This window comes from Mytilus galloprovincialis, chromosome 4, assembly GCF_965363235.1.
Source record: "Mytilus galloprovincialis chromosome 4, xbMytGall1.hap1.1, whole genome shotgun sequence".
Classification (NCBI taxonomy): domain Eukaryota; kingdom Metazoa; phylum Mollusca; class Bivalvia; order Mytilida; family Mytilidae; genus Mytilus; species Mytilus galloprovincialis.
Window position 1 is genome coordinate 21775917 of NC_134841.1, and position 17024 is coordinate 21792940.

The window sequence follows — 17024 nt, forward strand, 5'->3', positions numbered from 1 at the left end:
TTATCTTCAAATAGTTTCAGATATTAATTAATACATGGGTTTCAAAAGTCTAAATGTAAGTATTCTCGTACATTTTTTTGCCTAATAAAGACAATCAAAATGCTTTGGTAAAGCTATTTCTAATTTCTAAGTTCCCCTTTTTTATGAGACATAAATCAAGGACAAGAGGTGTATATCATTTCATTCTGACACATGAATTAAGTTTCCCGTCTTTAACCGAAAATTGTTTATTTCTTAGTAAATTAATTTATTTGAATTCAAATAAATAATAGCACCAAATATAATTAAATAATTCCACGGCGATCTATTTTCATTTGTCACCAACTTGAATATGTATTTTAAATGTGTGTATTAAATGCTCCCTTGTTTTATAATCCACTGATCCGAATAGACAGTCACACCTGGCAAGGTGTCCCCTAGAGGCGTGGTTAACATGATACCGGAGTGCAAATAACAATTTACCTTTCGACAAGCCATCTACGAGTTTTACCACAGAACCGTGAATACACACATCGTATAAACCTAGTCATAGCAGAGACAGTAAAAGGTAATAAGAGTACACCAACATATTGTCTTTACAGATTATTGTACTTTAATTTGTTCACCTTATCAGTCCGAAAATGCATTAATTAAAAATAAATTTATAACATTTTGTGTTGTCTAAAAAAATAATTTGAATATATACGTTTAACATAGAAAATTTATCTCATGAATATGTACAATTGCACGTCTGTGCGTTTTATCTTCTTATTATCGGCTGGTTATTAGATAAAGCAGAAGTCATCGACGCGCTTACGATTACGTTAAAATATGATTAAAAACCAAGACTTATAATGATTGTATTTTAAATCCCGGCATGCAAAAACCAGGAGAAAACGTCACGACCTACAGGAAGTTGTTAATATTTTTTCATTGATTATTGAATTACTCCTTTATTACTGCAATTATAGCGATAAAACTTTGTGAATATATATATTATGTCATAATGAACATATTTAAACCATAAGTAAAAAATCACGAATTTTCCCTTTAAGTACTAAAAAATGTACGAAAATGTTTGCTTTAAATATTTATCATGCAAAAGGCTCTTTCAAAGTTTGGCAACGTAATTGGTGTACAACAAACGTTAAATCCAAAATGTACTTTTTACCTGCAAAAAAGAAATTCCTTTAACCACATACTGAACCTAAACTGATGCCTTCGACGAAATTAAGGATCGATAATTTTCCTTTGCGCGACATAAATCATAGACTCGTCAAAAATGCAAACCACATAAATTATCGAATCTCATCAGGGTAACCGTTGCGTTCAATGTTGCAGCAGCTACATAGGGCTACGTAGATTTTTGATACTGAACGTGTAGCTAGCCTAGCTGCTATCTAGGTTAAAAGCTACGTAGCCCTTTGTAGATCTATGTAGCTGCTACGATATTGAACGCAACCTAGAAAATGCATTTTTTTTAACAAAAGAAAAGTACACAAAATTCAAAATAGATTCAGATTTTTAGTACATGTATTACAGAAACTGAACAAATATATATATAATACGATATAATTCTTCGCATACTATATTACAAGCCATGGAAGAAAGAAGTACACGGCTGATTAGCATTTAACCATTTCTTTTTATTTTATTTTCATTTAAATATTTTTTTTTTTTTATCAAAATTCAAGTGTACGCCCGGGCGTTTTGACGTAAACGTAGCTACGCGCCTGACTAGACTGAAAATATATGCATGTTCTATCCGAGTAGGAGCTACTAGACTGAAAATCTCCGTATGTACTTTCCGACCAGAAGCTGCTGGGCTGACAACCTCCGTATGAACTATCCGACTTGAAGATCCATGACTTACAATCTCCATATGTACTATCCGCCTAGGTGCTACTAGACTGACAACCTCTGTATGTACTATTTTTCTTTAGACATCGACCATTCATATTTGAATGATGGTATTGATCGGGATACAACCGATAAACTCATGTGCGAATTGCTTGAAAACTACTCAAAGCTAGCAACTTCCGGTTATGAAATTTTACTTATGGGTGACTTTAACGGAAAATGTATCGAGAAGTGTCAAATTACTAATTTTAATGCCATGCGCGATTTGGCATCTTATACTGGTAAAAGGCTTCACCAGTTTATAGAAGCAAGTGAGTTATATGCTGTTAATTGCCTCGCGATTTGCCAAGGATTGTATACGCGTATTCTTAACAACCAGAGACTATGTTCTTCTTTCATAAGCACTTAGTCGCTACGTTACACGTGTTATTATAGATGAAGATAGTATTTTCGATCTACATAGTGACCATGTAATAATACGGACTGAAATAAATGTAAAAATGTGTAGTATAAAGAATAAACTAAAAAAACCTGCTTTCATTGGAAAATAAACGATAATACTGATTGGCACACTTTTCGGTCAACCCTAAAACAAAATTTCAACGCATCAGTGCCTATCACGAAAATAACATCTAATATCAATACTGTTTGGGGTCAATGGAAAAAGTCCGTTCATGATGCTGCTGATGATTCGCACCTAAATGGGTGGATATTGGATCAATTTCCATGAAATTATGGGTGGATTACTTTAACGTCTAATGTGTACAAGGTATATTCGAAAATTTTGGAGGAATCTGTAATGACCTACTTAGAAGAAAATAATATTTTAGGCGAGGTTCGGGGGGCATTTAGAAAAAATAGAAGAACAGAAAATCATATTTTTACTCTAAAAGGTATTTGTTCCATTCGAAAAGCTAAAAAATATATAACGTTTTTGGCTTTTCTAGATCTATGAAAAGCTTTCGATAGAATCTGGCGTGATGGCCTTTTCTATTTATTGTGGAAATCTGGCATTCAAGGTAAGTTGGAAACTGTTGAAATCACTTTACAGTAATGTATCAAGCAAAGTTTTGTTTGGTGATTGCGAAACAGACTTCTTTGATCAAGAATTTGGCTTGAAACAAGGTTGTGTCTTGTCTCCGGCTCTTTTCTCTGTTCTAATGAATGACCTCGTAAGTATGCTCGAAGCCAATAATTTTGGTGCCGAACTATCCTCACAACTAGTGAATTGCCTTTTATTTGCTGATGATGTAGTCCTTATCGGGAAGTCCGAGGCGGAACTACATCGTCTGCTTGATATAACAGCTAATTTTGCTATAAAGTGGAATCTAAAATTTAACAAAAACAAATCCAAGGTTATGATAATAGGCAAGCGTTTAGATAAAGATAAGAAGTGGCAATTAGGTAACCTGCTCCTTGAGGAAGCCAATGAATACAAATATCTCGGTGTTTATTTTACCCGTTCATTGACTTTTGCCTACCATATAAATTGTTACTTAAAAGATAACTTCAATTATATGACAAAGTTGCTAAATGAGCACGGATCTTTCAATCGCATATGCCCTCTGGAACTCGATAATACGGTCATCTATCGCACACGGTTGTGCTGTATGGTTGTCGTCGTCAGCTTCAAGCAAACAAATTCTTGAAACTTGCAATATAAATCGGCGAAATTCATTTTTAGTACTAATAGGAATATCCGTAAGTCGGCTCTGTTCGTAGATTTGGGTTAGGAAACGATAAATGATTTCCTAGATAGACAAAGGGTGTCTTATTTTGCTAGATTTTATGACCTAGATAAGAATAGATTATGTCGAATAATATTTGACGAGCTAAAGGGCTTAACGCTACATCGGGGATGGGGATATCCCCAGTATATAAAAAAATGTGTTTATTTCTGTTGGTCTTGATCATTTTTACAACTCAAATGTTAACCTGAATATTTTCAAACAGTTTTTTGGAAGGGTTGTTCGTGAAAGAGAATGTCAAGTTATAAGAAATAAAAGCAGTCTTAATACGTTCTCCAAATTCAACCTTGCGTCTGGTAGACAGCCTTATTTGTCAAACTAGCTCGATTTTAAGTCTACAAGGTTAAAATTGTTAGCACAAACAAATTGTCTACCCATAAATCAAGTTTTGTATTGAATGAATATGTCCGAGACTACCATTTGTCAAATGTGTTCATGCAAATCTGAGGAGTCCGTGGAACATTTGGTTCTCGAATGTTCTGAATATTCTCATATACGAAGTAAGTATTTTGCCGATATAAATGGGTACCTAAGTACTAACTTCCCCGACTTTTGCTTCACAGAGTTACCGTCCTACGAAAAGATAAACATACTGCTGGGTGAATGTTTTTATAAGGTTGATCCAAATGTTTGTAAACATGTTGACACTTTTAGTAAAAAGATGCTGAGTGAAATGTACACTTACAGATCTTCAATTTTAGAAGATTAAGCTAACTGTGATTTATACGGAAGCCGATAAGGGCCATTCAAAAAAAAAAAATTATGTCGTAATTACGACATAGCATGTCGTAATTTCGACATAACATGTCGTTATTACGACATCGCTATGTCGTAATTTCGACATAACATGTCGTTATAACGACATCGCTATGTCGTTATTTCGACATAACATGTCGTAATAACGACATCACTTTGTCGTTTTAACGACATAGCTATGTCGTAATAACGACATCACTATATATATTAAAGAATATGTATTATCATTGCCAAGAGACTAAATGACACAGAAATTAACAACTATATGTTATCATAATGCCCCCAATAATTAGAAAAGCCCCCGCATAGTCAGCTATAAAAGAGGGACGAAAGATACTAGAGGGAGAGGCCCCGAAATGCTGTGTGGCAGACAGTGTTAACATTAATTAATTATTAGCTCCCTTGGTAAAACTCCAAATTTCATATTTAAAGTATTTCATTGTTGATTAATTTACATGATGCTTAATAAGTATATATTTGTTAATTGCATAGCTTTTGCTATTTGAATTCATTTGTTAAAGATATTTATTCATATTGTAAAGTTTAATATTTGTATCGTTGCAAAATCTTTGGTCACCTTCTTTAGTTACCTTCTGTGAGAAACTTATATAATTTATAGATCCTGTTTAAGCAGATACAGAGTTAGTCTGATAAACTATCTACTTGTTTGAACTAATATGTGAGGAATTATATGAGAGCTGACATACACCCGACCTATAAACCAGCGCCCAACTACATGCCTTCGTGTAATAAGGGTGAATTGAAATATATTCATTGCTCTCTTTCTACTTACAAACGTTGGACACGATGTTTCTACAACCTCTAGGATTTAAAACAGAATCTTCGAAATTTCATCCGCAAAACAAAATAAAAATGTTAGAAAACACGAACCAATATTAAAGCAAATTCAATATATGTTTCAAATTATGTTTTGACAGCTCTTGATCATATACTAAGTAATATCTAGTATATTTGATGATTATATTAGCAAAGCTATGTGAAAAAAACCGGATGTCCAACGTTACATTTATGAAAAACTGTTTTAAATCTTATGTATAGTGATCCTATTTTTTATTCTCTGATCTTCTTGATACTTGGCAGGAACAACGACAGGTGTCGGTTCTTTGTGGCGTTAAAGACGTTATTTTTACCAAATTTTATTTGACTCGGTGGCTTTATATTAAGCGGGAATAAGAAAAATGTCCAACGACGTTTTTCGTTATCTCAACGACTGAAAGTGAATTTTGTGAGTAGCAGAAAATGAATAAAAATAGTAAGACAATAATAATATCTAACAAAAGTACAAATATTTGCCTCATTGTTCGTGAGTTCAAATATTGCTGATTCAATAAAATCTTCTCTACACAGTCGTTTTTCAAACGGTAGCCATTTTGTCCAAGTTGATATTTCATTTTTCAAAGCAGTTAACGCGTATTTTTTATAATTAATCAAAACAAAAGTTAGATACACGAAGAGTAAAAAATGACAAGATTCTTTTCTTATTAACTACATGTTTGGGTCTTAAAGGAATAAAATGCTTCCACACATTACAAAACAGTAGCCAATTTGTCCAAACGTCGAAAGTTCGAAAGACGCTAATTTCCGTCGTTACATGTGCTAAAGTTTCAATTAAATGTTCATGATAATTAAAACAAATCGTGTTGTGAAATTTGGAAAAACAGGTTGATGATTGCTGCCGAGGTAATTTATGATAAAATGACATCACAAAACGAACAGAACCAGAATCAGAAATTTTAAAAATTTTGTAATATAATAAATAAATCAACCAACATATAAAAAAACGAATAAAACTTGCAAAAATTAATCAAAAACCCTCTTCGACGCCGCTTTTTATGTGTAACGTCGTGTTTTGGGAACATCGTGCCCATCGTTTGACAGTAAATACACAGCAATCGATATTGCTCCCTCATTACCACAAACCACGGAGTTGTGAGCTTCTTTAAAGAAAGGTGTTAGGCTTTGCTTGGCTTGATAGGACTTTAGGTCAGTCGGCTTAGTCCCCGGTCGGTTACTTATTACTTTCAAGCAGGATCTATAAAATATATAAGTTTCTCACAGAAGGTAACCAAAGAAGGTGACCAAAGATTTTGCGACGATACAAATATTAAACTTTACAATATAAATAAATATCTTTAATCAATGAATTCAAATAGCAAAAGCTATGCAATTAACAGATATATACTTATTCAGCTTCATGTAAATTATTTAACAATGAAATACATTAAATATGAAATTTGGAGTTTTACCAAGGGAGCTAATAAATAATTAATAACACTGTCTGCCACACAGCATTTCGGGGGCTCTCCCTCTAGTATCTTTCGTCCCTCTTTTATAGCTGATTATGCGGGGGCTTTTCTAGTTATTGGGGCATTATGATATGACCTATAGTTGTTAATTTCTGTGTCATTTAGTGTCTTGGCAATCATAATACACATTCTTTAATATATATAGTGATGTCGTTATTACGACATAGCTATGTCGTTATTACGACAAGTTATGTCGAAATTACGACAAAGCGATGTCGTTATAACGACATATTATGTCGAAATTACGACATAGCGATGTCGTTATAACGACATGTTATGTCGAAATTACGACATAGCGATGTCGTTATAACGACATATTATGTCGAAATTACGACATAGCGATGTCGTTATAACGACATGTTATGTCGAAATTACGACATGCTATGTCGTAATTACGACATAATTTATTTTTTTTTGAATGGCCCTTATCGGCTTCCGTAGATTTACGTGTGCAACTTAATTGATGTGATGTAAATGTTGAGATTTTATATTAATATGTAATGTTGTTATGTTTTACATGAATGTTGACTTGTTTTAAAAGACAATTAATTTTTAACTTTGATATTGTCCTATGTGTATTTTATTTAATTGTACATTATTCATTGTATATGCTATTAGACGCATTTGTGGGTACCTTGCCTACAAGTGCCCCGTTGTAAAGGGGTAGTTTCTTAATAAATATATGAAATTTTTATAAAAACTTATTCGGATTCTTAAAAAATAAACTAAAATAATGGCGATGTTACAACATTGAGTTTCATTTTTTTCCAGTATGTTACTGTTTGATTTTTTTTCCAAAAATGATGTCCATGAAAATATTAAAATACCGGAAATCTCCGGTTCAGACATGCATTAAGTTGAATGAAATCTGTATGTATTATCCGACTAGGAGCTACTAGACTGAAAATCTCTGTATGTACTATCCGACTAGGAGCTACTGGGCTGACAGCCTCCGTACGTACTATCCGGCTATTATCTGCTGGGCTGGCAATCTCCGTATGTATTATCCAACTAGGAGCTACTGGACTGAAAATCTCTGTATGTACTATCCGACTAAGTGCTGATTTTCTGAAAATCTCCGTATGTATTATCCGGCTATAGGAGCTTTACTAGACTGATTATCTCCGTGTGTACTTTCCAATTAGAAGCTACTGGTCTGGCAATCTCTGTATGCACTATATCCGACTAGGACTGAGCTACTGGACTGAAAATATCTGTATGTACTATCCGACTAGGAGCTACTGGACTGAAAATATCTGTATGTACAATTTTTATTTAGATACCGACCATTCATATTTGTAAAGACATGATATTTTTAGGTAATTTTATTCGGATTCTAAAATAAACCCCATTAAATTAGAGGGGATGTTACATCATTGGGTTTCATTATTTTTTTGTTCAAGTATGTTTTATTGTTTGGTTTTGTTTTTGTATAAAGTATAAAGTATAGAACAATTTTTTTTTGTCCCGAAAATAAAAAAAACAAAAACAAAAATCGCCCTCGATCACCACGTCCATCAAAAGATAAATGGATAATTGATATCACCCAGACTGTTGCATTTGGCTTCACAGACGTTTGGGCTAGGCTAGTATAACTTGACTTCTCAATTTTTACTAAATTTTCGATAAGATCCAATTTTTGAAAGATATTGGCACATGTCGAGCCCACTGAAACGCTGAGCTGAAACGGCATCATAGTTGCTCAATGAAAAAAAAAATGAAGATCTGCTCTGTTCTATATATGTTGGTACCCTAAGTCTTGTTACACAGATTATGTACTTAACATCAGGTTTTCAAAGATACAAAGTCTCCGTAAATCAATAAACAATGTATTTTCATATGCACTCAGATGGTTTTAATAACCTCCATAATAACTCTGATATCATATTGGAATTTTAAAGTTCTATTTTGTGTTTTAATGATTTTGTATCGAACTTTTGTATCCATATGTCACCCAGTTATTGATATGGTAAATACCACACACTGTCGCTACGATTTAAATATTCACCATTATTGATTCTTAAGTGTAAGCTGTCTTTCAGCAGACGAATGTTTCCATGGTTACAAGAACTTCTAAATGCGCAAGTCTGTGGTGATATGTTTACTACTAGAAATACACAACAAGGGATTAGCAATGTGATATAATTAAGTATATGTAAGTAAATAAACAAATTCCTAGAAATTAATGGGTTGTAGCAAATTACTAACACTGTTTTTTTTTAAATTCTCAATTTATAAGACCGCGTTTATTTATCAAATTTACAAAATATTGTCAATATGTTAGATATTTTCAATCAAGTCAAAAATATGTGTTATAAGGTTTAACCTACTTTACGTTAAGACTGAAATCTGTGTAATGATCTTGGAATGTATCAGATTGTTATAGCTTCAATTATATTTCTTCCTGGGATATTAAACGCATTGTGAGTTTGAGATATTTGTCTAAATGTTGTTTAATCAGATACATTATGCCAGCTGATACGGTCTATGTGTGTATGTTTGTCTGATTGTTATTATGTGTGCTATAAAATATAGTTTTCTTCTTGGTGGACAAAGTGTAGGATAATATATATAAAGTCAATATGTTACACCCAAGCAGGTATAGAAAAATACATAGTTAACTTCAACGTTCAAAATTATGACTGTATGATTTATGATCACTTATGATTATTGTAAATATGCCCGTTGTGGTCACAGGTACTTGTGGACAGGATACCATTTGGGTGCCTCTAAGTGTTAGTTCCCCGAAGTACATCCCCCACCCATGTAATTTAATTTATATTTATGTTTTAATTGTTTACTCATGGATTATATATCGAAGTTACTGACAAAAACATTTGAACAGCATTATACATATAGGTCGACCGGTAAAAATCTCAAATGCTGTTTGTCAGTAACGTTTAATTAAAAATAATTCAAAATTAAACTACATGTAGGACATTCGGGGTAATCCACTCAGGAGCACCAAAATGGTATCCTGTTCACAAGTAAATGTGGTTGTGGTAAATAGATATCAGTTTAACACTCAACATGGCCATGATGGCACTCGAATCAAAACAGTTGGAAAGTCAAATCAACTACCAAGTTGAAGATCATTGAAAATCAAGCATGCCAATAAGCTGTTTAAGTTCTGTATCAGTGGTATTATACTTGTCCATATTAAACTTGGGATAGAAAGTCGGTGTTGCTTCTAATGATTAAGAGACTGAAGTCAGTTTCTGATGACAAATTTAATGACAAGCCGGTTCTAGTGAAAAGGAACTGACATGCTAAAAAAACCCATAGCAGGTGTGTTTGAATATAAAGAAACAGAAAAATATCCATTTAATTGAACAGACTAGTATTGAAAGTTATCTTTGAAGTTAATTAAAATAAGTTAAAGATTGGATATTTTAGTGATGTTTAAGTCTCATGAACTCTTCAAGAAGATACTCATCAACATAAAAATAGATGCTCTCAAGGGCCTGTGTCGCTCACTCGATTCTACTTTGGTTTTGTTAAAATAGATTAAAATAATAACAGATTTCCTAATACCGATTGAGGCCATGTTTGGTTTCATTCAATTCAGTGCTCCTCTAGAAGAAACATTTGTATGTACATGTATATCCCATAGGGTATTATGTTAAATTAAGTCCCCTGCTAGCAGCCATCTTTGATGATGGTTCGGCTACAAAGTAACAACAATTGGTCAGCACTTCATTAGGAACATTCATACCGTGTTTGATTACTCTGTATTCATTGATTCTCTAGAGAAAAAAAAAAACAATTGTATTATTCCCATAGGGAGCAAATTAAACATATGACCCTATGGGAAATAATACAAATGTTTTCTTCGAGAGAACCAATGAACAAAGTAACAACACTTGGTCAGCACCTCTAAAATAACATTCATACCATGTTTGGTTTCAATCTATCAAGTGTTTTTTTTTCTAGAGAAGACAGCACCTCATAAGGAACATTTATGCCATGTTTGGTTTCATTCCATTCAGTGGTTCTTCAAAAGAAGACTTTTGTATGTATTTCACATAGGGTCCTTTGTCAAAGTCAAAATAAGTCCCCCGCTGGCGGCCATCTTGGGCGATGGATCGGCTACAAAGTATCAATACTTGGCCTTTTATAGCTGACTATGAGATATGAGCTTTGCTCATTGTTGAAGGCCGTATGGTGGTATATAGCTGTAAATTTCTGTGTCATTTAGTCTCTTGTGGAGAGTTGTCTCATTGGCAATCATACCACATCTTCCTTTTTATATTGTCATGCCATGTTTGGTTTCATATCATACAGTGGTTCTCTAAAAGAAGACATTTAAAATTGAGAATGGAAAATCTGAAAATCTGGATTCATAATTTTTTGTTCTCATCAAATTGAGGATCAGATTTTTTTTTTTTTTAGAATACCCCCCCCCCCCTTTTTTTTTCCTTCAAGTTAAATGGTCGATTCCTACGATTAAAAAACACCCAAAAACACTTATGATTTTACAAGTTATGAAACAGACTTTCTAAACTGCTATGTCTGCACAATAAACAATTCCCCCAGAATAAGCAAATGGGTGCTCATAGTGGATAGCACGATAATATTGATAGTGTAGAACCGGCATCACACAAATAAAAATAATGTGTTGAGATATAATATTATTTTAAAAACATCATAAAATAACTAGGATACAAGGAAACAAAATCTATATACAAAAAAAGAAACGCTTTCTTTATAACTATTTCAGAAACAAATAGAAAATTTCCACACAAAATCTAAAAACTGACCTCGGTCAAACAACATTACGTTGATACTGCATGATCAGCTTATTATTAACTCTGCATAAATCATATATCATTATATATCATTCACATGTCATTGAAATTTTGTTGTGGTGCTAGATTAAATTATTTCTGTTTCAGTACGAGGTTTATGATATATTGTTAATATTCTTATTTCATGTGTATACAAAAGTGAACAATTACCGCCTAAACAGAACTGATGATGAATTATTGGTCAGTCGATTTTCCATCGTGAGAAATCCCATATCGGATTTACAGTAATGAAGATGATTATTAATTTTTCCATGCCGTGTTTATTGATTTCGGGAAACAATTAATTCTACGTGTTTATCGGTATTTCTCCTACAGTGGAACCTCTGGAGATTTAGTGGAAATGGGGAAACTGCTCGTCTTTGATTTGACTACCGCTTTATTAATGCAATTTAAAAAGCGCATGTCATCATTTACCTCAAATAAAATAAACCATTTGCATATAGCTTACAATAGGAAAAACAAAAGTATACTAAAAACATCTTTGTCCATATATAATGTATATACTGGTCACTTCCGGAAAATTACTCTAAATGTTTCCCATTGGAGTAGTCTGGACTCGGTACAGGTACTTAGCAAACAGATGTGAGACAGACTATAAGCCGCGCCAATTCCATCTCCTAGTATCAAATTTTCCTTATCATTTTGTAAAGTATCATAACCTATTTTTTTCAATAAAAGAGAAACCAAACATAATCATGATAATGGATGGAGAGTTGACTTGTCTCATAGGCACTCATACTACATCTTCTTATATCTATAAAACAAATTGAAAACAAAACAGAACAGAACAGAACAAACAAAACAAACAAAACAAACAAACAAATAAAACATGACATTTTTTCATCTCGGATCAAAAAAACATATATAACTAGAATGATTTGTTTGACGACTTGTTATTGACATACACAAATTTAGTGTCTAAATGAAAAATAGTTTAGAAGAGATTATTTGTTTCACTATTTATTAATATTTGCAGCTGAATGTTGAAGACTTTATACATGTGTGTAACATGAAAACCAAGTATGGAGTACAAGAACCTACATAAAATCATATTTATACTTGTCTACTATACATACCATGGTAAGTTATATTACATATAATTGTAATGTATCTACTACATATATCAGAACCAGTTATTTACATTCAAATAAATTTATCTTACCCCCTTTACATTTCTAGGAATGTGATTGGTTAAAAGCGCCCTCGTGGAGACCGTGTATATTTCATATTAGGTTAGTAGGGAGGCGGGGCTTATCTCATACACGGTAATTTATCATGACAAGTTATCACCTATATAAGACTCACAAAGGCCAGAGGCTCACGACTTGAGACAGGTGCAAAAATTCGGCGGGGTTAAAGATGTTTTGTGAGATTTCAACCCGCCCTTATACCTCTAGTCAATATAGAATCAAGAAACACATTATCATAGCAATACGCAAAGTTAAACTCAGTTTATAAGAATTCCGAGTAGGTAACAAAAGAAACTAAGCTAAATGACAATGATGCATAAATTAACAAAAGACTACTACCAGTTACTGGCATGCCAGCCCCAGTCTCAATTCAACTGATTGAACTCCCTAGATCCATCGGCCATCATTTAAGATTAAAAAAAAAGTTCCATTACGGTTATCATATCCTAAGAAACTTTAAAGAGACGATAATTACCTAAGATTGATAATCGATGCCAGACGTTCATGATTTGTTGAAATTATTTATTTATCACTTTCCTTGAACTCGGTTTATCCCAATTTTTTACTTATTCCAGCTGATGGTATTGGGTGCTTCAGATGTACCTCTATGAATGGAAATAACAAAGAATGTGAGGACACATTTAATAACACGGGAGGGTTTTATGTAACAGATTGCTGGGCGAGTCGAAAAGACCGAATGGGGATGTTTCCTGCTACAGAATGTATCAAGATGACTGTTACTGATGGTGTGTATAAAATTAAACTCTAGAGTTTTCATATCCCATTTACCTCATCTTACCATAAATATTATCATCCATTGTGCCTGCTTTTGCCCCAATGGTCCCGATATCTTTGAATTAAGTACATTGAGTTAATGAAAAAAAATGGTCTGTTAGTAGTTTTGATACTTTTATGTTATTTCATTATGAAAACATATCTTGAGGGAACAACATTACATCTTGAGGGAACGAGAAAACTATCTTGTGGAAACGATATAGCATCTTGTGGGAACGACATAGTATCTTAAGGGAACGAGATAACTATATTGTGAAAACGACATAGCATTTTGAGGGAACGACATAACTATATCTTGAGGGAACAGCATAGTCTCTTATGGGAACGAGATATCTATCTTGAGGGAACAACATAACATCCTGAGGGAACGATATAGTATCTTGAGGGAACGAGATAACTATCTTGTGGGAACGACATAGTATCTTGAGGGAAAGACATAGTATCTTGAGGGAAGAACTTTTTTTTTTCTTTCATGGCCGCATTCTGCAACCATACTATTACCCTTTCATGGCTCTAAAAACGGATAATGTATGAGAAAGTATTCATATAGGCTGAGCTTTTATCCAACCCCTTAGTTTGAATTGAATTGGTTTAAACAATAAAATCTTTGAATTGAACTATTAGTATGCATATATTATTGACAATGTCTATTGGTTTTATTACAGAAAACGATGACGGCCAGCAATTTAGTTTAGTGGTTAGAGATTGTGTAGTAGATAACGGAGGTACAAATTCTGAGACTGAAATTGGTCGCCAGAGCCACTGTGGATGGATGAAAGTTTTACAATATAATGGCGAGCGGATGCGAGGGTGTATACTTAGCTGTGATTTAGATGGATGCAACACAGGACAAAAACTTTCAGCAGTTTCTCTTTGGATATTCATATTACTTGTTGTATACTTAATACTTCAATGAAAAGTACTTGTTATATATCTAATCCTACATTGAATAACCAGACTTTTTCATTGATCAGAACCAGGGGAAAAACTTTAAGAATCACGAATCATTGATGAAGGTGAAATCAATAAAACTGTCGTTACTCTTTTATACTGAAAATATTTAAAGGAACAGTATACATTTTGGAAAAGACTATCAGTGCATTGTCTAAAAGAGAAACAGTTTATATTTAGGAATACAATTTCTATCAAAATTTTGATAATTTAGTGGGATTTGATTTTAACGTCCCATTGCAGGCTCCATGTGTTTATTGCAAAAAAAGCCTGCAACATGGTGATTGGATTATAATATCTATGAATGCTTTTGAATCAATGGTGGAATTGAGTTATCTGTAAACTATTCATAAATCAAAGAATTTGTCATAAAGATTAGTTATTTGTACTGTTTGTAGAATGTTAGTTTAGAGAAAACAATCATTGACTAGGTGCTAAAGTTCAATACAATTTATTTTCTTTCACGTAGCAGTACATCCTTTGTTTGATATTTAAAAGTCATATTTTAACCCTTGAATTACAAGATGATTTAAATCAGACCATTGAGTTTGATCCGTTACATTTGCTGGAACAAGCAAATTTAACATTACATTTGCTGGAACAGGCAAATTTAACGGATCAAAGTGATAGATGTCATTTTATTCAGAGTGCTTAAAATAGATCTCAATTACACGGCCGACACTCGGCTAACCGAGAGATAGGTCGGTTAATCTATATTGAGTATGCGGCTATATCGGCGGTGGGTCTGTTAATCGGGTTGGCTAAAGTCTGTTAATCAGGTGTTATCGTGAAAATCAGTGCAAGGTCAGCATGTTTCATTGTATAACTTTTTAATTATATTTATATCATAAAAACTATTCATGTCTGACAAAATGATTTGGAGTACTGAATCCAGTGGTGTAATTATTTTTTTTCTAGCTTCAATAAACGATCTATAAAATGAAAAGGCGAGTTACTCATCAGTAAATTTATACACATTTTACACACACAAAATGTACATAAAAATGACAAGTTGGTTGAGTTTACTTGCATGCAATCTTTTGAACATCGAAAAAAGACTGGCATTATGTTTGTTTACCATATTAACATCAATATGTGAAAAATCTACACGAAAAACTGTATTTTGGTGACATAAATCAATTTTTGATAAAAAAATGGTCTGTTAATGGGTCGGATGTATAAAACTCGGTCTGTTAATTGGTCTGTTAAGAGTTATGAATGACATTACAAGTATAATTTAATTGCTATAAGGGGTGTTATCTGAATAAAGAGATAGGCACAAGATTAGTGGCTAGAATAAATGGAAACAACACATGAACAATGAAACATAAGTTTAGACAATGGAATCTGAAAATTGATAGAAATGATTTTAAAAAGTGTAAAATCAAAGTAATATTAATTTCATCAAAGAATGGTCGCATATATCATGTGGATTCTGTTTCATTGATATGAATGGCACCAATTTGTCATTTACATAGTTAACAAGTACATAAATCAGAGATAAACTTCGTAATGTTTTTATTTTTTTTATCAAATGAACTGAAATATGTTTATAATGCAAACAAATATAGACAAACCTTTCAACATTAACCTTTCTCTACACCATCTTGAAGGTCACTCGATAGAAAAACAAGCACGTTTGCGAACTGCGAGTCGGCTAATAACTTACGATATCATAGGAATACATCATTACTCGAAAAATAAAATTAATATTATGCATTTATTGTGATTTACAGGAATATAAAATTGTCTTGTTGTTACACATTAAATCAGCACCCAACACTAATATAAAAAAAAAACTTACTAATGTCTATTTCTTGTTTAGAACCACGGTTTAGAACTTAGTACAGACATTTCCTTAGGCGGCAGAAAATGAGAATGATGACTCGGTTCAAAGGAAAATACATACCGGAAATAAACTCCTCATAGATACCAGGATTGAAATTTGATATCACACATCAGCGTATAGCTCCGGCGTGTTAAAAATCAGTTACGGCGTTTATCCAGCGTTCAAGAAACGTATGTTGGCGTATGTTGTATGTTTTTTATGCTGCATAAAAATTTCCTCGAGTTGTAGCGTTCATCAAGCGTATTTACTTTCCTTTAGTGGTGGCTAGAGGTATAGGGGGAGGGTTGATATCTCATCAACATGTTTATCCCCTCCGCAATTTTGCGCCTGTCCCAAGTCAGGAGCCTCTGGCCTTTGTTAGTTTTATATGATTTTTAATTTTAGTTTCTTGTGTATAATTCGGAGTTTATTATGACATCCATTATCACTGTACTAGTATGCATATTTTTTAAGCGGCCAGCTGAAGGACGCCTACGGGTGCGGGAGTTTCTCTCTACATTGAAGACCCATTGGTGGTCTTTGTCTGTTGCCTGTTCTATGGTCGGGTTGTTGTCGCTTTGACACATTACCCATTTCCTTTCTCAATTTTACCGAAAGTATTTCGACGTACTTCAAACTTACGCAACGCGCTTTGAACGATTGCTAAGCGTTCCTATGGCGTTCAACTAACGTATACCGACTTTGTCAGTTTTCTCTGTACGTTTGGTGCACGCTGGTCTATCTGCCAAAGTGTGACGCCGGCATAAGGTAATCTATTCCTA

General features: G+C 33.3%; 1 protein-coding gene across 1 annotated transcript; it reads left to right on the forward strand.

Annotated features, from left to right (window-relative positions):
* The first annotated feature begins 8670 nt into the window (after positions 1–8670).
* On the forward strand, positions 8671–15084 carry LOC143071624 (uncharacterized). Its single transcript, XM_076246040.1, has 4 exons — positions 8671–8825; positions 12455–12558; positions 13244–13414; positions 14129–15084. The coding sequence occupies exons 2-4, from the start codon at positions 12501–12503 to the stop codon at positions 14377–14379; spliced, it is 480 nt and encodes a 159-aa protein (XP_076102155.1). The 5' UTR covers positions 8671–8825; positions 12455–12500; the 3' UTR covers positions 14380–15084.
* The last annotated feature ends 1940 nt before the right edge of the window (positions 15085–17024 follow it).

Coding starts and splice junctions, on each gene's coding strand:
- LOC143071624 (XM_076246040.1), top strand. CDS start 12,501: ATGGAGTACAAGAACCTACATAAAATCATATTTATACTTGTCTACTAT. Junction 12,559..13,243: donor TGTCTACTATACATACCATG/GTAAGTTATATT, acceptor TACTTATTCCAG/CTGATGGTATTGGGTGCTTC. Junction 13,415..14,128: donor CAAGATGACTGTTACTGATG/GTGTGTATAAAA, acceptor GTTTTATTACAG/AAAACGATGACGGCCAGCAA.